A 22088-nucleotide genomic window follows, 5' to 3' on the forward strand; every position below is an offset into this window, starting at 1 on the left:
CCACTTCGAAATTAACATCAGATTAAATCACATAGGTTCGACGATAGCTCAAACTCTATATGGATATGTTCTTCCTACTTGATTTGGTCTCGTTCCTTCCACAATGTTTTTTATTTAATTTTTAGACATCTAATATATAGTTTCTTAAATTATAATTTCTAAGACGATATTTACACTCCACCAATCTCCACACACAAAATGTGATATATCTTCAAACTTCGTAAACTATTTATCTATCCAAATGAATAATTCCAAAAATCAGTGACACGAAGGGAATCTTTAACTTTAGTCCAACGGACGGAATGAAAAGTGGAGATTGCTTCCGATCCTCGACAAGAAAATTCTCCTTTTATATATGTGGGAAGGAATGATCTCATCTTCTTCCCAATAAAAAGTGGGAGAAATGAAGTTACATATAACACACGAAGATAATCCCCGGAATTCTTATGAAACCGTGTTGGAGGTTGTTGAAAGGAACAAATTGGAACCGAAGCATGGAGAGGCGGAACTATTGTCCGAGTTCATTAAATTGTTGGGCAAGGAGAAGGAAGAATGGGGTGGAGTGAAAGCAATGACAGTGTGTGTGGAAGAGTATCGACTTCAAGAGCCAAATGTAAAGGACGCCACCTGTAACGACTTCGAAAGATTTTTGTTTTCCCCCAGTCGTAAAGTGATCGTTATCAAAGTATGCCTGATAGACTGATTTTGTTTGATAAGTTGATTCTACATAATCTGTTACTTTGTCTCTGCCTATTTGATATTGCAGGAGGCTGAACCATTAGTTAACTATATTTGTTCACTGTTCTGGGTTTTGTAACAAGGTAAAATATATGTTTGGGTGTTGTGTGACATGTGCAGGGGGACGAAGGTTCAATGACTAGCAAGGCGGTTATTGAAGCAAATCGAGAAACACGGAAGGTCCGTTTTAAGGTTTCCAAACCTCTCACTTTCTTGTTTGAAATATGTAATGAACAAGAGTTGTATTTAGTGGATATTAATGTCAATACATTTATATAAATTTAAGCTACACCTAATCCTAATACAAAAAGGAAGAATTCATATAGTTCAAAAAAAGGAAAAATTCACATAGAAAAATCAAGAATTGGTAATTATCTATAGAGGATGATATATATATATATATATCTCGGATATATTCTATATTCTAACACTCTTCATCCTCTATATTCTCTTCCATGTCTTCAGGTTATGTTTATTTTCGTAAAGAACTAGATACTCATATAGAACCTGAGCACTGGAGTTGCTCTAACAAATACAAAAGTTAGTAATAATCAACAAACATACCTAGAACTGTTAATGATAAGAGGCAAGATTCTGTAGCCAAACAGACTTTGTTCTCAATGAATTTGTTTTAAAATATTAATCAATTAGTAATTTGCACACAAAAAATGTGTCAGAAATATCATACATATATTAATATAAACAAAAGTGAAAAGATTCCTAATAAGAACTTTACACTATATTCTTGGTCCCAACTATACATTTTTTGTTTAAAATCCGAAATATACATGTTTAAAAGGTCTGTATTGGTATTGTTTTTTTTTCTTTCGATAAGGGAAAGTTCATGTTGTGGTATTATGGCCTTTGGGTGACCTTTGTAGGAGCCAGACCATCCAAGTTCTAGCAAAGCTGTTAAACAAGATCTGCCAAAGGCTTCAGGTTCTTTAAAGGTTTGATACACTAAACATACAATATTGAGGTTTCATATGCTCCCACTTTCTTGCTTTAAATATGAATGTTCAGGTCAAAATCTATATGAGAAGCATATTTTAGTTTTTTGGGAACTTAGTCTCCGCATAATCGGATATGTTCTATATTCTAACACTCTTCATCCTCTATATTCTCTTCCATGTCTTCAGGTTATGTTTATTTTTGTAAAGAACTAGATACTCATATAGAACCTGAGCACTGAAGTTGCTCTAACAAATACAAAAGTTAGTAATAATCAACAAACATAACTAGAACTGTTAATGATAAGAGGCAAGATTCTGTAGCCAAACACACTTTGTTCTCAATGACTTTGTTTTAAAATATTAATCAATTAGTAATTTTCACAAAAAAAAATGTGTCAGAAATATCATACATATATTAATACTAACAAAAGTGAAAAGATTCCTAATAAGAACTTTACACTATATTCTTAGTCCCAACTATACATTTTTGGTTTAAAGTCCGAAATATACATGTTTAAAAGGTCTGTATTGGTATTTTTTTTTTTCTTTCGATAAGGGAAAGTTCATGTTGTGGTATTATGGCCTTTGGGTGACCTTTGTAGGAGCCAGACCATCCAAGTTCTAGCAAAGCTGTTAAACAAGATCTGCCAAAGGCTTCAGGTTCTTTAAAGGTTTGATACACTAAACATACAATATTGAGGTTTCATATGCTCCCACTTTCTTGCTTTAAATATGAATGTTCAGGTCAAAATCTATATGAGAAGCATATTTTAGTTTTCTGGAACTTAGTCTCGGCATTATCGTTATTGCAGCTTAAACCATTGATCAAATAAATGTGAAGTTTTTAAGATCTTAACCTCGTCTATATTTGTTCAAAAGACCATGCTATTTAAGGGAAATCCATGTTTCGTGATATTATTGACATTTGCAGGGGACAGATGATCCAAGCACTAATATAGCGATTATTCAAGCTACAAATAAAAAAATACTAAAGGTCTATCATTTTACACTGAGAGGCCAACAGTTAGGTTTCCTGTTCTCTTTTCTTTTGCTTAAATATTAAACGTGTAGGTAAAAATCTATATGGGAACTGGGTGGGACACAGACTTTCCAAAGCTTCATAGAGGTTCCTCTCCGGATCTCTTTGTGAATGTAATAAATTCAGTCCAAGACTTGTTTTATATTGATGGCTTTGTTGATGACACCAAATATAGCTGATTTTAGTTCCTCGGGTCTTTAAACAGCTCATGATACATGGTGGCAAGATCCGGAAGACTGTCCACAAACGCAGTTGGACACCCAGTTGGGGAAAGGAATTTGAGTTTCCGCTATCTAGTTTGGAAAATGATGAGCTTGTTGTTGAAGTATATGACCATACCCTAATATTTAAGGACAAACTTGCTGGTACTTTTCGTCACCGGGTGTCTAAGCTGCAACCAGGTATACAAGCAATTCCTCTATCAGATGAAGTGGGGAAACAGGCACGGCTGCTCATGCGTTTTATGTTTGTTTGAAATGGATCAGGCCTATATGTTACTTTTACTTTATTGTTGTGTTTTTGGTGTGTGTGGTATAGTACTTGTGAGTTGTTCCATTTGTAACAATCAATACATGGTAAGTATTCTTGTCGTCAAAAGAATGGTGAATGTATAGTATTGTTACGTACTGGTGGGTTGTTCCATTTGTAACCATCACTACATGGTAAGTATTCTTGTTAACAGCTGGAATGCTCTTTTTTCGGAAAAAAATCTCATGTAACCCTACTCACATGCTCCCATCGCTTTTAATGAAATGTGAATTTCCGAATATACCATTCATTATTAGAGATAATCCAACTAAATTTAGAGAATTTGTACTCCCTACATACCAAATATTTCCTATTTGCACTTCATACCCTATTTCCCCCCAATTTTCTTCCCCCTATCATTAACATTTTCCTCCCATTCTATGGTATCCCACCCTTTTTAGTATATTGAGCTAATTTGCTCCTAAATTTAGTGGTATCTAATCCAACTAAATTTAGAGAACTAAATATAATAAGAATGAAAAATTATAACCAAAAATTAATAAATAATTAAAAAACTTAAACAAAACTCAGTTTGGAAAATAAAAACTAAGAAAATATAATAAACAATACATTTTAGTTAGAATACATAATATATCATAAGAATGATGAAAATTTATTCAAAAATAATAATTTAATGAAAATATATAAGTTTCAAAAATATAAAGTTTAATGAATAATATGTTTACCATATTCACATTTTATTAAAAATTATGCCGAGTTTTTTTCGGTAATTATGGAAAAGTATAAGTAATAATTATTACATAATCATACATATATTTTCAAAAATTATTTTGTAAAAAATAATATATATATATATATATATATATATATATATATATATATATATATATATATATATATATATATATTGCTCCATTCAAATAATTGTAACTATCATCTATTTTAACACTTAACTATATCTTGACCCGCGCAATCGCACAAGTGTTTATTTTCAATTACATATATTTATTTATTTATTTTAGATTATTAATGGTATACATTTTCAACGTTAATCATAAATTTAAATGTTTATATAACTATTTCAAATACAATAATTTTATAGATTACATGTTATAATTAATCAATTGTTTAAAACTGTCACGTGTATTTGCCGATTCTTATATATATATATATATATATATATATATATATCTTATTGTATTTGTATTATTTACTAAACAAATTAATATACGCATGACATAACATATTTGAAAACTATTTTGTAATTATATTATTCTAAATACTGACCCGCCTTTCAAAGTTTGATTTCTCTTTAACAATATTTTTTACATTTATTCATTTTAGATAATATAGTATCGCATATACAAAAGTCTATGATATGTCAATTGTTTTACATGTATTATCTAGTTTGCTAATGTTAAGCCATTTTATCATTATATTATACTTTTTAACATAAATAGTTTTTTATTTATGAAAATAAATTTATAAATTAATAAATTTAATACAATTTTATCATATTTAATTCAATATAATGATTTTATTTTAACCTAACTATTATTATAAAATAGATAAAATAGGATAAAATTTTTATTTTCATTTTATAAATGATAACCTAATATACATTAATGCATGATAAAAATTCATTTCTAATTATGATATCAGTGAAAAATATAAAAAAAAATTTTGAAAATTAAAATATTGCCAAAATATTTTTTCAACAGATTTGTTAGAATTTTTAATGTACATATACAATATATATAGAGATATATATATACTATTAAAGCAGGATCCTATTGTCTTTTTTACCTTAGCATGCCTTCTTCTTTACTAACATTGCATGTTTCATTAAGGACAATCAAGTAATATTAATAAAACATTTATATTGGGTCATTTTATTCAGATCCAGCCCACATTATATCTCTCTTGGGCCATTTGGGCGATTAAGAAATCAGATCCAATTCTCACATTTTTTTTTTCTTTTAGGCTATTGAGTCCAAGTTCAAATATTTTTTTTTCAACTATTTTTAATTATTATTTTTTTTAATATAATTTAAGCATTCATAAAAAATTGAATTTTTTCATTGAAAAGTATAAATCTTTATTAAAAGTATAAATTTTTTTTATTAAAATATTAACCACATAATAAAATTAATTTATCAGAGTTATACCAACTTAATTCATTAAAGAAATAAAGTTTAATTTTTTAAACATAAATAATCTTTTAAAATGAAACTAGATTTCCACCCGCACAACCGTGCGGTATATATTTTCACATTTATATATATATTGATATTTGTTTTACATAATTATTATATATTTTTAATGTTACTCACATATTTAAATGTTTGTATAATTATGCCAAATATAATAATTTTATATTTTCATGATGTAAATTAAAATCATCACATATATATGTTGCTTATTATATATTTGTCCTATTGAATTTGTATTTGATTACTAAACTAATTTTTTTTAATGCATGAAACAACATATATGAAAACAATTTTGTATTTAATTTATTATAATCATGATCCGTAATTCAAATCGCTAGATTTTTTTAGTAATTTTTAAATGTTTATTAATTTTATATAATAAATTACTGTATATTAAAAAGTTTAAGATAAGTTAAATTTTTATACATGTATCATATAGTTTACTAATATTAACCCGTTCTACTAACATATTATATTGTCAGCATATATATTTTATATTTATGAAAATAAAATATGTTAACGTACCAATTTAAAATAATTTTATCATATTTTGTTCAATATAACATTTTTATTTAAAAATGATAGATATTATTATAAAATTGATAAAATAGGATATAATTTTATTCTTTTAGTATTATTTCATTACTAATTACAAAATTAGTTGAAAATTTTTATATTTAATTTATGACAATTAAGATCTTATTATAATCTTTTTCAAGAGATTTGTTAGAATTTTATTTTTTTTTAAATAAAAGATATTATTATTAAAGTAGTTAAAAACATTATATATATTAGCATTAGTGATATACATTTAATATAAATTTTAAATGATGGTCCAAATAAAAATATCACTCATAAAAAATCATGATTTTTATTTTATTAGAAAACAAATTTGAAAAAATTAAAATAGAAATAAATATTTATTTCTAACAAAATCTTTAAAAATTATTGGTAAATGTATTTTTGAAATTAATTAATTTCATTTTATTTAAAATTTCGTTTATAAACCAAAACTATATTCAATTTTAATTTCTAATTATATTTTATGATAATTTAAAGTAAAACTAACTAATTTTTGAAAGTAAATTTAAAAAGATTCTAAGAAGATTTAAAAAGATTTTGTTAGAACATTTTAAATATATTCATTTGTATTTCAAATAAAAAGATAAAGATATTAAAAGATATAATAATGAACTTATGTAAAATATGATATTTTTTAAGAAGGTCCAAACTAAAAAAATCACACATGAAAAGAAGTTATGACTTCTGTTTTAATATATTAGATACAATAAATAAAGATAAAAAATTTAAGTCTTCTATAAAATAAAACACAAATATATGAAAATATGACATTTACTAAATAATTTTCAATTGAAAAAAAAAACATAATAAACTCGCGTTTTGAAAGCGCGGCTCAAAATCTAGTCTAATCTATTAATTCAGAGTCCTATTTTTTATCTACTTATAATGTTGTCATCTAAGTTTTGGACCTATTCAAATTGTGAATATAATATATAAAGTAAACTAAGACAATTTCTGTTGTGGGACTAAATCAAAAATAATCACTATTTAATTTATGATTTACTATTTTACACACATTTAGAAAAAAAATGCATACAAACCAAAGTTGTGGTGTTGACTACATTCCTAATTTATTTTTATAGTATAGTTAGTTTATATGCATTATCCCATTTTATAAACCAACATTCACCCAAAATTCTACCCAAAAATAGAACTGACTGTGACTATATAAAACTTAACTAATAACAGTTTATAATAATTATAAAAATGTGACATTCACATATTTAGACAAATTTATATGTAGGATATTCATTTTCAACTTAATAAGGTATATATTATGTGCTTAGTTAATAGATTAGGTTTGTTCCAACCGTGAAAAAACGTATTCTAAGAGTTTACTAGAGTTTGATCTGCACACCGCGCGGATGTTTATTTTTATTTTTATAAATAAATATTTATTTGTATAAGCGATAATCTATATTTTAAAATTTGTTCGTTTAAATGATTGTCTAGTATGACCTTTCTAAACATGTTTATCTTATAAACCATCAATTATATCAGTAATATTTTTTGAATATGATTTGTATATCCGTACAAATTGTATTTTTTTATGGATCAAATGTACTTTTATTTTTTAAAATATATGGTGCTATTATTTTCTACTTCCAGCATTTATCATACTAAATTTACATTGGACTATTATTTATATGAAAATATATGTAACATAATATATTTATATATTGATCTATATATTATATAAATGGTTCTTTTTATGTGACTTTTATTTTAGTTATTACTTATATATAATAAAAATATAATTATATAGCTTTTAAAACAATATTGTTCATTAACTATAAGCTAGGTAGATAATTAAAAATAAAAAAAAAATCTAAAAGGTAAGTTAATTAATATGTATTTAATTATGATATATATCTATTTATTAAAACTGAAGTACACATTTGAGTTGTTTGGAAACAAGTATAGGAATTTAAATCAGATTGTTTGGAAATATGAATAAAGCATTAACCAAATCGAAATGAGTAGAATTACAATTTTGGTTCCTGACCCGTTTGTCTCCTAAACCAGCTGGTTTAATTAACCATACAATTTTGAAAACCACGCTCATAAAATAGAAATTTTAGATATGGACACAATAATTAGCTAACTAACATATCTATGTAAAAATCGTAAGTTTAACAGCAAGAATCTCTCGCGCAATCTTAGCAACAGATCTTAGCAACAGGATATTACCTAATTATTTCATCCTAAACTTTCTTGTTAGGTGTTGAGTGCTCACGCCATGGCGTCCAGTCCGGTTGTTTCAGTTTGAACTCTCGGGTCTATTCACTCAACTATGCGCTTGATGTCAGCTGAGATTGTGAGCGTGAGAAGATCATCAAAATCCAGCTACTCTGTTGATGGCATAAGATGAACCGGCAACCAAGGAAACTTGGTGAACGCCACCCTCGAATGCTTTCTATCAATGGTTGAGAACGGGGATTGATAATCTAAGGATAACTGAACTATTTAGCGGAATGCACCGGTTTAGAGGTGGTCGAGCGAAGCTAAAGATGTTTAGTTACATGTAGATCTTTGTTCAAATCATGTTCGTAATCAAAGTTTGAATTCCAGTTGCGGGTTGAATCTTTTTAGTTTAGTTTAATTTCCGCTGGTGTTTAGTTTAATTTATGTAATCCGCTACTAGTTTTCTTTGTAATTTCTGTCGCAAACTTAAAAACTTGGTATAATATTTAACATTTTACCAAAAAAAAAAAACTTTCTTCCCACGTATTTTGTTCTTCAAGGTAGATATTTTCTGGCTCTCTTATCTCATGATTTCCTTAAAACATGACGGATGCCTTCCTAATTAGTTACAATAATCTGCACGAACAAATAAAATAATATTTATTTTATTAAAATATAAGTACTTTTGAAAATTATTTAGAATCATAAATAACATTTTTTTAAAAAATATATAATATTGGAGAAAAACCCAAAGATAGCACTAAAAAGTTTTGGTCACAAATATAGACTAAGAATCAAAATGACCAAAATGTTTCATTAAAGAGGTAAATATACATTTATACTTATAGGGTTAACTAATCTAAACCTTAGGGTTTAGAGTTAAGGGGTGGAGATTTGGGATTGAAGTTTAAAATTTTATAAAATAAAAAAATAAATATTAAAAACTTGAAAATAAAAATTTTAAAAATAGTTTCAAAAAGTAGTTTCGAATTACAAAAAGAAAATTTTAAAAAAATAATTAAAAAAATTCGAAACAAAAATGTTTTAAAAAAAATATATAAAAAAATTCGAATTTGAAAACATATTATCTAAAACTATAAAAAACAATTATTTTTTAATAATTTTTATTATTTTTTATTTTATTTTATTTTATATATCTAGGGTATTAGGGTATTTTTACCTATTAAATGAAATATTTTGGTCATTTTTCTCTTTGTGGTCTACTTTTATGACCAAAACTTGAAAATAGTCTATTTATGAGAATTGCCCATTATATTGTTTGGAATAGCAGTATATTAAGAAAAAAAGTATTAATGGGCTTATGTGAATTCTATTATATTACGAGAAACTATATATTTAGACTATCTTTAAAATATACAAAAATGGTCTAATCTAATAACCTAAAACATCTTTTGTCTAAAATAAATTTTATATATATATTTCAAATAAAAAATATACATATATTCAAAAATTGATTTTTACTAAAATGTTTTCCAATAACCATTATCAAAAAAATGTTTTCAATATATATAAGAAAAATATAATACAAAGCTCAATTTTAAACAACAGCTTATATTATGGTTTTTATATTTCACATTAAGTTTTATAAATATAATATATATGATTATTTATATGATGATATTTATAAAATATTATTAATTATATGATTACTTATATGATGGTATGTATAAAATACGATTAATTATATGATGATACATATATGATATATAATAGTGGCTAGGGATGGGTGTTACGATACTCATTCGGGTTCGGTCTGGTCTCTTTGGATTTCAGATTTTCGGGGTCAAAGATTTTAGTCCCATTCGGATATTTCTAAATTTTGATCCGGGTTCGGTTCGAATCTTTGCAGGTTAGGTTCGGATTCGGATAATCCATTTAAATGATTTTTAAAATTTTAAAATTCATTATATACTTTAAATTTCTGAAAATCTATAAGCAAAATAATATATTACATATAAATTTGAATAACATCTGTCAGAATACCTAAACTTAACATATAAATTGATTCGGTTTAAATATTTGGATAGAGAATTAATAATTATTTTAAGTATTTTTGGTATTTTGAGTACACTTTAACGATTTTAGATGTCTACTTTTGACAATTTGTATATATTTTCAAGTATTTAAACCAACTTAAAAATATCTTTTATATTCTGGATGTTTTTATATACATTAAATCTACAAACAATTAATATATATATATATATAAGTATATAAATCTATTTCGGATATATTCGGGTACCCATAATATTTTAGTTTGGATCAGATTCGGTTTCAGTTCTCTAAATACTAAAATTTTGAATAATTCAAATATTTAATCAATTTCGGTTCAGATTTGATACTACCTTTTTGGATCGGGATCGGATCGGTTTTTCAGATTCATGTTTTTTGCACAATCCTAATAGTGATACGAAAAACAAACAGCAACATATTTTTGAAAAATACATCCGTGCGGGCGCGCGGATTAAATTCTAGTATAATTAATTATTTCCAAACACACATATATATATATATATATATATATTGGAAAATACAAATAATACTAAAAGTTATATTTATTAATTATTGTTTTCATGATTTTTTAGTTAGAATTTGATGTTAGAAATACATTAATTAAAGATGAAAAGACAAAGAATCCTAAAAGGTAGGTTAATTAATAACTTTAGTGGCATGCCATTGTAAATAACTTGCAAAACCAAGGAACAGTTTAAATTTGTACTTCTCTTTTAATAGATTAGATTTGATTTGTTAGTTAATCTAACAACCTCTTATAGAAAAAAATTAATACATTATTAACAAATTGCAATCTTCATAACAATATTTTTCATGCAGTTATATTTGATTGTATATCTATGGTATATTTTGTTGGATTCGGTTTAGTAATTTACTTTACATTTATATGAAATTTATATTAAAAAAAATACTAAACATGATGAAGAAATCAACTGAATATCCCTACAAACGAGCAAACTTCTACTATATTTAAGAAATAATATATTTTTTTTTTGAACAAAAATTATATTATTTATTCAAACAAGATCTATAATATTTTAAATGACGATTTCTAACTGAAACATTTCTGTTTTTAGTTATCAAATTAAAATGACCAGTTTTCGATTTGTCAAATTAAAATGAAAAAGATGTCCATGATGTGGATCAAACTCTAGAACCACATTAAGATTTATCAAACTTATAGAAGTTACAAGGCATAATATACATTTTTTATTTCACGGAATAAGTTGTTTCTTCCTCGGCCAAAATAATTGACAATTACACAGTTTTTAAGAATGAACTAGATTTCGACCCGCGCTTTCAAGCGCGGGTTCTTTTGTTATAGAAAATTTTGATATAAATTAGTATTTTGTGATTGTTTTACATTATTATGTTACAAAGTCGAATTATATAAAAGAACTAATTTTAAAAAAATTTATATAATTCATGAATTAGTTTATTTGAAATTTTGTATAAATCTTATGTAATTCTCTCGTACGCATGGGTATTTTACATGGACTCCAAAAACCAAACCAAAATCAACTCGAAAATACTGGTTCACGTCGGGTTCAGAGAAAAATACGTATTTGTTTTTGGAAATACGGGTCTCTGTTAGCGTCTGAAACCTGTTTGGGAGCAAAAGTACCCAAAATGTTTGTGTATATTAGATATATTTGTGTATTTTGGATATGTTTTTGGTATACATATATTTTTGAGTTTTTGGTTTGAATTTGCGGTTATAGTTTTGGATTTCGAGTAAAAATTCAAATTTTAAAAATATATTTTTGGGTATTCAGATACAATTTTGGGTATTTTTTTTGGTTCCTCGGTCAAATTTCGAGTACAATTTTAGGTCTTTTGAGTATTTTCTGATTTTTCGGGTATTTGTTTAGATTTTAGATATTTTTCGTGTTTCGAGTATTTTTATGTTTATCGAGTTTTATTTGAGTCCTAAATATCTGAACGGATCCATACCCGTTACGTAAAAAAAATAACATATATTTTATAGGTATTTGAATTATGGAGTCCAAACCATCCATATCCGAAAGAAACCAATCCGAACCCAAATAATTTTTTTTCTAAATACCTAATTAGGTCCAAAAACCCCAGACCTAGCAAACTTCATTGATTCGTTTTATAAAATTTTGGGTGGAAAATACTTTTCAGGTTTGATCAATAATGTTTAATAGGACATGGCTCATTTATATTTCAAAAGTTGATCTCGTAAGAAATTTTTTGATCTAATGGAAGAGGATGGTATATATGACAATGACCCCTACATATTGAAATTTCGGTGCCGTTTATATGTATATATGTTAAATTGAAGGAAGTTGATTTAAGTAAAATAACCATTTGAAACATTTCATATATGTTGTTATGATCTTATTAAAGTGGGTGAGATTTACTTAAATGTTAGAAGATATTATTTAATTGCTATATAATAGGGGATATTTATTAATATTCAGTTGTATACAATAGGTTAGACTAAAAAATATACAGGTGCAACAACCTTGTATAAGTAGATTTTTTAGGACTACTTCCCTTTTAATAGTATTGATTTTCATCTTTTTAAGAAATTCAATTAGTAACCCAATTCAATGTAAATAATAAAAATTAACCCAACTCTAAATTTTGTTTATGTTTAATAATTACTATTGTTTTTGTTGCTAAAGAAATATTTTATCATTGTTTTCATATTTTCTCATTATAAAATCTTTATTTTTACAAATACAATATTTTAGTATTTCCAAACTAATTAATTTTAAAACTATAAATTTATGTATGTAAATATATATATATATATATATATATAATTATTTGACCAATATTTATATATAAATTAATGTTAATGGTGGTTATGCATATGAGCAGTCGCTGCTGGAGTTGTCTTACCAGTGTTGTTGCGAACTGCGATTTTGTCTTTCGTATTTCCAGACATTGTTTTGATCAAGCGTTTTGCGGCTATGAGTTAGAGTAATCCGTAGCCCTGCTCCTTCTAGTGCCAAACTGTGGAAACCGAAATTCGCACTGTCGACTTTCGTTTAAATTAGGAAATTTAGAAAAACCCTAATATCCCAGAGGTCCCCAAACAATCCGAATACGAGAATGAAAACGATGAAAATATAAGAAATCGTAAAAAGAGAGCAAAAAGAAGTCTTATTCCAAATTTGCGTATGAGCGTTTACAACAAGGTAGGAGCATCGGCTACAAGAGCTGTCGGCGAGTTCCCAAGTTATAATAACCTAAGACTGCAGAACCTAGTTGAGTCGCAGCTCGAAATAACAAAAACGGAAAGTTGCCTAATTGCTCTAAGTGCTAAGTTTGCTCTCAAAAAGTCATCTCCTCTGCCTCTCGCCTAGGACTCCTTATATACTCGCTCCTAGGTCGGTTTATGCTTTTCCCTTCCTGCCCCTAAGCCGTCATAGCTCAAAATGGGGATATTCCAATTTTCCCGATCTTCGTGATTATCTTCGGAAACTTCAGATTTATCCGCGAAAACTTGACATCTATCCTTTTCTTACGAACCAAGCATAAACCGTCATACGGCTTATGGGTTTTTGGTTTAAGAAATCGTAAGTGGGCTTCGAGCTGCGTTTTAGGCCTCCTTGGGCCGTCTTCGACTCGAAATGTTTATTACGGTTTCTTCGATAAAAACAAACTTCCCGCGGTTTTTATCGTAAAGTTTGACTGATGACTTCGAGTGACGACAAACATAGAATGGTTTAGCCATGGCCTGCAGGAGATAGTATTAAAGAGTAGACGAGAATACATGGATTTGTGTCGTATTGACTTTTTGGGAGAGCTCGGTCGCTACGTGCTCGGTCGCTACGTAGTGACCGAGCTTGGCTTGAGCTCGATCGCTACGTAGCGACCGAGCTTGGCTTGTGCATGGTCCGATGGCCATACTTGAGCTTGTCCATGGCCGATTTGGATACATGTCTGTTGCCTTCGGACAATCAGTATTTAATTGTTCGATTGAGATTTGAACAAGATTTTACCACAAGGCTCTTCGTAAAGATTTCTTTAAGAAGATTACTTTTTGTAAAAATGTTCCTGCTGATTTTTACGGACTTTCAGATATTGATTCCATCGTAACCAATTTTGACCCCAACACACACTTGCTGAGATTGTTTGAAGGAACCAAAGTTGACCTCCAACATTAAACTTGACATAACTGCTTTTATTGTGGCTTGGTATACATGGGATTGGATTCTTCAAACAAGTCTGAAAGGTAAAGTCTTGTGTAGATTTATCACTTTTTATCTCTCTATTTTGACCTTAGATTTATAGGTAGATTGAAAAAAAAAATGATATTAATTATGTGTTAGTTAGGTGGAATCCGAACAGGACTTGGTGGCTACAACCATTAAAGCTTGCTTCGTAAGGATTCCAACAAAAAGAATTCGAACGGGACTTGGTGGCGGCAATCATCAAGGTTTGATTCATATGAATTATTGGATATAGGTCAAAAAGAAGTGAACAAGACTTAGTGGCAACATCCATTAAGGCTTGATTCATGGAAGCCTGTCCAATTTTGGTCAATGAACCTGCAATAAGCATACTTTTACTAAAGAGAGAAATTAGAAGAGAGAAAAGATAGGAACTAACTTTTACCTGCAGATCCAGATACTTGTTTAAAAATCCTTGCATCCTGTGATTGATATTCCCAAGGTAAACCTACACTTTTATTTACGCAAATAAATGAGGTTGGCAGAGGGGAATGTTAGACAAAATTTGTTTAAGTTGCTAGCTAGATGAATTTGGTTGCTAAGCTAGGATATGGTGTAAATTGCTTTTATGGTTAGGACTTTTAAGATATGGATTGCAATATTGTAGAGGTGATGATTCTGAGTTATAAATCATGTGAGTTCCTCATGTTTTTAAACCTCTCTCGGAGAGACTGCTCTGTTGTGTTTTGCTTGAGGACAAGCAAAAGAGTAAGTCTGGAGAAAGTTGATAGACCATGTATTTTACCCATTTTTAACCATGGTTTATGAGTGTTTTAAGATATATTATTACTATATAGAGTCTATTTATAGAAATTACTGGTTCAAGTACTATCTGAAAGAAAATGATGTATTTGGAGCTATTTGGAGACTTTCTGAGCTTTGCTGGATGGTCGATTATTTGTCTGAATATCGACCAATTGTTACCAAGGAATAACGATCGATGATGAACCCTTCATGTCGATCAACGGCGAAGCCACCCGAGAGTTAATGACAAATTAGAAGAATTAAAATTTCACAAAAGTTTCAATAATTACATGTTAAGTCCATGGCCGCCTGTTAGGCTATTTATTAGGGTTTTGAATCATTTTAGAGGCAGACTTGCCTAGAGACCTTTTTAGACCTAGTTTGGAGGCAGCAAGAGGCCACCATTGAAAGGAGAGAGCTTATAATTAGAGAGATAGATCAACATTGCAAAACAGAGAAGATCTTGAACTCCTTTGTTTTATTCATTTTGTTGCTTCCTCTATTTACTCATTTTGTTTAAGTATTATTCAGACCATCATAACTATGTGTTCCATGAATATGTCTGAGTAGTCTTTATTGTTAGATTTTGGTTTCTCAATAGGTTGATAAATGTATTACTGACAACAACAATTGTTAGAGAGTTTAGAAATATAATTCTTTCATCCAGTTATGCTTAAAGCTAAATTTAGGATTGATCACCCTTTAAATTTAGATTTTAGGATAAATTGGGATCAAGCCATTGCTTGACTCAATACCTGAAAATAACTAGCATGATCTAACTGACTAGATACAGACGAGAGTTGGTTTAGTGAGTTAGAGAATTTAGATCAAACCTATCCGTAAAGCTCTCTGGAAGAAGTATCGATCGACGCAACGATAGCCCTATCGATCGATTTTTTGAAAGGTGTCTCGATCGATATTCATAACGAATAATCGATCGACACTTTCTCGTGATTAACATACGAGAGTTGAAATCCGAGATCCATATTAGATAATCAGATTGATTATATCTACAGTTTGAATTCAAAAATGATTAATATTAAACCCCTAAAAACCCAAATTAAGTTTTACTTATCACACCTGAGAATATACCTGAATCTAACTATTTCTCCCAACTGTTAACAACCCCAAAAAAATCAATCGAGCAATATACTTCTTGCTCACCACTCCATTAACTGCTCTAAAACTTATAAACCATTTAATCTAGATTTATTCCAAAACCATAATCTATTGTGTAATCCTAGAGTCTCTATGGATTCGATCCCTAAGTACTACATCTGAACATCTTATTTCAGAGAGTAATTCACTCCTTAGGATAATTTGAGTGATATCACATACACCGTTTCTTGAAGTTCTCCGTGTAAAAATGCTGTCTTGACATCGAGATGATGCACCTCCCATTCTTTAGTTGCCGCCAAACTGATAAGCAAGCATACGGTTTCTAGACAAGCAACAGGCACAAACACTTCCTCGAAATCAACTCCATGCTTTTGAACATACCCCTTTGCAACCAAACGAGCTTTGTACTTGTTAATACTTCCATCACCGTTTCGTTTGATTTTGAAAACCCATCTCAAACCTATTGGTTTTACTCCTGGTGGAAGATCAACTAAGCTCCACGTTTCATTCCTTATGATAGATTGTATATCATCCTCACAAGCTAATATCCACTACGTTATCTTTCTTGCTTCTTCGAAGCCTTCTGGCTTGCCATTAAGAATCAATAATAACTTTTCTCCTTCTTCTTCTGCAAGCAAAACGTAATCCTCAAGGTATTTGGGCTTCACGACTTGTCTCTCACTTCTTTGTAATGGTATCTCTTCAGCTACATCCTCACTAGACTCTCCTTCGACCTTCTCCTCTTCGGGAACCTTCACGATAGGTTCGCCATTATCAGTTATAGCTTCTGTTACGAATTGATCGTTCTCAACACAAATTCCTTCAATGCCATGGTTTCCAAATTCTCCTAGAGTAACATTAAAGTCGCCATTATGATCTGTTTCATCTCTATTCCAGTTCCAGATTTTAGATTCATCAAACACAACGTCTTGGCTGACGACTATCTTTTGTCTCTCAGGATCCAACAGTCGATATGCTTTTGATCCAGGCTCTGTGCCCAGATGTACAAGCATATGTGATCTGTCGTCGAGCTTTTTAAGATGCACATTCTCGACTTGTGCATATCCTATGCAACCAAAGATGCGTAGATGTTGGATGTTAGGTTTCTTTGATCGGAAGACTTCGTGTGGCGTCTGATCATTGAGTACTCTCGTCAATATCATGTTCAAGAGATAGGTTGCATGTCGTATGGCTTTGCCCCACAGAGAGTTTGGCATATGAATATGCTTTAAAATACTGTGTGACATCCCTAGTAGAGCCCTATTTTGCCTCTCCACCACCCTGTTTGTTGTGGGCTGTATGCAGCTGTGAGATGTTGCTTTATACCCGAGTCTTCGCAGAATGCATTGAATTCATTGGACACAAATTCTCCTCCTCTATCTGTTCTGAGCATCAATATCGTTTCCTTCGTCTCTTGTTCCACCATACTCTTCATCTTCTGGAACCTCTGGAATGCATCACTTTTCTTTTTGAGCAAAATTATCCACATATATCTCGAGTGATCGTCAATGAGCACAAAAATATACTTGTTTCCGGCTTGTGTATTAGGTGTTATAGGGCCGCAGAGGTCTCCATGTATCAGCTGTAATACTTTCGAGGCTCGGAACGTAGTTGATTGAGGGAATGAGCCTCTCACTTGTTTTCCCAACAGACAAGAAGGGCATATCTCTTTCTCGACATTAACATTCGGCATTCCACTGACTAGGTCTCTCTGTATCATCGTCTTCATCGTGTTGTGATTAACATGCCCGAGTCTTGCATGCCATCTATTTGATTCCCTGATATATGCTAAGTTTAGCTGCGCCTTGAGTCCCATTCATACCTTATAAAGACGATTTTGTGATCTCTGTGCCTTGACAAGCAACTTACCGTGTTGATCACACATTGTTCGATTCTCTCCTCGCAGCCTTATATCACATCCGGACTATGTTGCTTGTCCGAGACTAATGATGTTGCTTCTCAACTCCGGAATGTAGTAGACGTTGGTCATCTTCCTTGGCTCTCCGTTCATATCTATGAAAGATATGGTGTCCTTTCCCTTTATATCAATGCGTGAGTCATCCCCGAATCTCACTTTTCTGGTGACTGAACTATCCAACTCAGAAAAATATCTCTTGTCTCCTGTCATATGATTACTTCCCCCATTATCTAAGTACCATATGTTTTCTGCTCTGGAGTTTGCCTCGCATTTGTCTGGTAGACAGTTCTTCTCTTTTAGATACACCACCTCGTGAATCATAAGCTCATCCGCATCATGTGTCTCACTATTGGTATTCTCTTGAGCTTCCTGTAGCTTCAAAAATCGATCAGGGCAATCCGTCGCGTAGTGCCCTATCTTGTCGCAACGATACCACGTGATATTTGTTGGATCTCTCCACGTATTGCAACCTCTTTCGCGTCCTCTGTTATTCCAACGTCATCCTCGTCCTCTGTTCTTGTTGTAATCTCTCTGATACTCTTGGTTTGGACCCTCATTGTTTGTGTACATGAGTTTGGTCTGATCTTCATGTGGTTCCTCATTCTCTTGTATACGTTCCTCATAAGTTTTCAAACGACCTATGATATCCTCATAACTTGTAGTATTTAGGTCTAATACTTGCTCGAGGGACGCTACAATGTGGATGTATTTTTTACGAGGGAGGCTTGATAGGAACTTCTTGTCGAGTTTAGGTTCTTCGATGCTTATCCCTAGGGCCGAGGATTTAGATGAAATCTCAGCAAGATTTCCTCCAAACTCATCAATGGTTTCATTATCCTTCATCTTGAGTCGATCGAACGCGATTCATTAAGGTTTTAACCTAGCTTCTTTGACTCTTTCTGCCCCTACATGCCTTGTCTTAATCGCTTCTCATACCTTTTTTGCTGTATCGAGTTCTCTAACTTTAAGAATAAGACTTTCTGGTATAGATTGGAATAATAAAGCTTTGGCCATGCAATTTTTGTCTCCCTCGGTTGTTTCTTCACCTTCCACGATCTCCCAAACTTTGTGTATCTGTAACGCAAGCTTCATCCTGATAGCCCAAATGGTATAGTTTGTGGAGCTCAACATCGGACACTTTATTGTAGAGGATCCTCCACTGTCTTTCGTCTTCCCGGTTGCAACGATGATATCTCCCATCTCGTCCTAAAGCTCTGATACCAAATGTAGAATTTAAGGATCGAACGTAACTTGATCTCAAAGAAATTACTCTTCTTTATTGCCTTAGAAAAACTCACTCAAAACTAAGCTCTCAAGTCTCAATCTCAAACTCTTATGTGATACTTCCCCTACTCGGTATCTATATATATATATATATATATATATATATATATATATATATATATATATCTAAAGTCCTAAACACATTAAATATAAGATATTTAGATAACTCCTAAATACTAAGGACTTTCCTATTTCCTAATCCATAACTCGGTAGGAAATAGAGAACTTGATTCTCAAGTTATTTAATTGAATTGAAATTGGGTTACTCTTTATTTAAATGAAAAAGGATTTCGTTAGCTGATCTCCCAAATGGCATGTTAGCATGTCCTTGAGAACGAATCCTTGGTGATTTTGACGTCATATTTGACTTATCAAAACAAGTCATCTTTGTCATGTCACTTTTTCGGCCAGTCAAATTATAACGTCCACTTAAATTTTGTTCTCAAAAATATTATGATTGCAATTTTGCTACAACAACTAATGTTTTAATCATGACCCACCTCTTAACTCTCTCAAGCCCAAATACTCTCAACTAACCAAATAGCAGATGACCACCTCTAAGAAGTTATTCTCCCACCTAACAATTATAGTGTCTATCATCACTCCCAGTACAAACTTGGTGCTTCGTGGTAATTTCTAAACCTGAAAGACTCTTCCTTTTTCTCTCTCTCGATCTATGCATTCACTTCACAGTCTTCATCTCAGTTTCCTTCCTTTGTTCCCTAAAAAACTTCTAAAGCTCATTTTAATAAGACTTAATAAACTAACAAGATTTTGAGAATTCTATTCGGGAGGGGAGACATGATCCAAGGAATTACTGAACAAGATATTGAAAAAGCTGAAAGCCCCAATAAAGATGTTGAAAAAGCTAATAGTTCAAGGAAGCCAAAAGTTACCGAACAAGATATTGATGAAGCAGAGAGTTCAAACAAGCATGAAATCAGTTACCAAGATGATGATGAGAAGTTTGCAGAAATATTAGCAAAGATGAATATGCTCATTCATATTGGTGCAGAATCTCCGAAGTTTCAAAGAAAAGGGGAAGGTTCGTGTAGCATATTCAAGATTCCCCAAAGCCTGAAGAAGAACCATCACAAGGGCTATGAGCCTGAGATAGTGTCAATAGGTCCTTACCATCACGGGAAAGAGCATCTCCAAATGCTCGAGGAGCATAAACATCGTTATTTGAAACTTTTCCTTGGTGAGGCAAAAGATGGTGTCGATACCAACACTTTGGGTAGAAAAATAATTCAAATGGAGACAGCTATCCGGAACTCTTACTCTGAGAAGCTAGTAGTTATAAAACCGGAATTCCTCAAAATGATGCTCCTCGATGGTTGTTTCATTCTTATGTTGTTCTTCTTCATATCAAGACACGTTCTCTCAAGTAAGAAGTCGCCAAATGATCGTATTCTGACAACGCCATGGATCCTCTCCACCATCCGGAGTGATCTTCTGCTTTTGGAAAATCAGGTTCCTTTAATTCTTCTCAACACACTTTTGAAAGAATCAAAAATATCTGTAAATCTGGAGAAACTTGCATTCAAGTTCTTTAACCTTTCAGTGGCTGAGAAAACAAAATCTCAGAACCTTGAAGCACAACATTTGCTTGATCTGATTCGTAAGAACTTCATAAATGGTACTTCTCAGAGTCCTGAGAAAGGACCATCAAATTCTCATTATGATGATTCGAGACTGATCCTTTCAGCAAATAGACTTCGCCTCCAGGGAATAAAATTCAAGGCTTCTCATTATCAACCTTCTTCAAAGAAAACTAGTGGCTATGTCCCGAGAAGAAGCTCGCGGGAAGAAACAATACTAGATATAAAACTAAACGGAAATGAGCTTCACATACCACCAATAGTGTTTGATGGATTCATCAGTTCGGTCTTGCTAAACTGTGTTGCTTTTGAGCAGTTATCTACAAAGTGTTCCAACAATATAACCAGCTATGTGGTTTTCATGGGATGTCTGATGAATGACGAGGCAGATGCTACCTATCTTAGTGAGAAAGGAATCATACAAAACTATGTTGGTAATGGGAGTGACGTCTCTCAATTCTTCAAATTCATTTGCAAAGATGTTGCCTTCGACATGAGTAATAGTTACTTGAAAGAAGAGTTCGAAGGGATTAACAATTACACTTCAAACAGATGGAATGTGGAGTGTGCAAGGTTCAAGCACCTTCACTTTGATTCTCCTTGGACTGTTCTATCATCTTTCGCTGTTTTGGCAGCTATTTTGCTTTCAGTACTCCAGACTATTTTCGGAGGCCTCAGTTATCTTCATCATTGTAAGTAACCATTTGATAAAGGCATTTGAATTTCAGTTGAGTTGTAAACATAACTGTGATCTTTCGAAGTAAAGCGTCATAGTCATAACTGTGATCTATGTTTATATATTTTGTGTATAGTGTCTGCCATTGCTTGCACTCATTTATAGTGAGTCTTTATAAACATGAACTGTACTTAAATTTTTATTATTTGTCTTGTTTTATAATATAGCATTTTGTTTTCTGTGCGTGAATGATCTGGAACTCCTAATAACTTTGATTGTAAAGCTCAGATCGCCTATAGCTAATGG

General features: G+C 30.9%; 3 protein-coding genes across 11 annotated transcripts; 2 read left to right on the forward strand and 1 right to left on the reverse strand.

Moving 5' to 3' along the window:
• Positions 1 to 220: 220 nt before the first annotated feature.
• LOC103868309 (phosphoinositide phospholipase C 8) lies at positions 221 to 3411 on the forward strand. 9 transcript variants are annotated; one of them, XM_009146414.3, is made up of 7 exons: positions 221 to 613; positions 859 to 930; positions 1620 to 1688; positions 2294 to 2362; positions 2623 to 2685; positions 2763 to 2843; positions 2936 to 3411. In XM_009146414.3, the coding sequence occupies exons 1-7, from the start codon at positions 404 to 406 to the stop codon at positions 3203 to 3205; spliced, it is 834 nt and encodes a 277-aa protein (XP_009144662.1). In that variant the 5' UTR covers positions 221 to 403; the 3' UTR covers positions 3206 to 3411. The 9 variants fall into 9 exon arrangements, with proteins under 9 accessions (XP_009144662.1, XP_033147794.1, XP_009144663.1 ...); XM_009146415.3 differs by having other exon boundaries at positions 226 to 613; positions 859 to 918; XM_009146411.3 differs by having other exon boundaries at positions 235 to 685.
• A 5908-nt stretch (positions 3412 to 9319) lies between these two features.
• On the forward strand, positions 9320 to 22018 carry LOC103868308 (UPF0481 protein At3g47200-like). Its single transcript, XM_009146410.3, has one exon. The coding sequence runs from the start codon at positions 20307 to 20309 to the stop codon at positions 21804 to 21806; it is 1500 nt and encodes a 499-aa protein (XP_009144658.1). The 5' UTR covers positions 9320 to 20306; the 3' UTR covers positions 21807 to 22018.
• Positions 18228 to 19421, reverse strand: LOC103868324. Its single transcript, XM_009146429.1, has 3 exons — positions 19158 to 19421; positions 18790 to 19064; positions 18228 to 18705 (listed from the first exon to the last, which is right to left on the reverse strand). The coding sequence occupies exons 1-3, from the start codon at positions 19419 to 19421 to the stop codon at positions 18228 to 18230; spliced, it is 1017 nt and encodes a 338-aa protein (XP_009144677.1).
• Positions 22019 to 22088: the final 70 nt, after the last annotated feature.

Source organism: Brassica rapa, chromosome A05 (assembly GCF_000309985.2).
Source record: "Brassica rapa cultivar Chiifu-401-42 chromosome A05, CAAS_Brap_v3.01, whole genome shotgun sequence".
Lineage (NCBI taxonomy): Eukaryota > Viridiplantae > Streptophyta > Magnoliopsida > Brassicales > Brassicaceae > Brassica > Brassica rapa.

What these genes read in the sequence shown, in the direction of transcription:
- LOC103868309 (XM_009146411.3), top strand. Translation starts at nt 404, where the DNA reads ATGAAGTTACATATAACACACGAAGATAATCCCCGGAATTCTTATGAA. An exon ending in CACGGAAGGTCCGTTTTAAG is followed by an intron (nt 931 to 1,619) that starts GTTTCCAAACCT and finishes TGACCTTTGTAG; the next exon opens with GAGCCAGACCATCCAAGTTC. An exon ending in AGGCTTCAGGTTCTTTAAAG is followed by an intron (nt 1,689 to 2,293) that starts GTTTGATACACT and finishes TGACCTTTGTAG; the next exon opens with GAGCCAGACCATCCAAGTTC.
- LOC103868324 (XM_009146429.1), bottom strand. Translation starts at nt 19,421, where the DNA reads ATGGGAGATATCATCGTTGCAACCGGGAAGACGAAAGACAGTGGAGGA. An exon ending in AACTCGATACAGCAAAAAAG is followed by an intron (nt 19,065 to 19,157) that starts GTATGAGAAGCG and finishes GATCGACTCAAG; the next exon opens with ATGAAGGATAATGAAACCAT. An exon ending in GAAGATCAGACCAAACTCAT is followed by an intron (nt 18,706 to 18,789) that starts GTACACAAACAA and finishes TTGGAATAACAG; the next exon opens with AGGACGCGAAAGAGGTTGCA.
- LOC103868308 (XM_009146410.3), top strand. Translation starts at nt 20,307, where the DNA reads ATGATCCAAGGAATTACTGAACAAGATATTGAAAAAGCTGAAAGCCCC.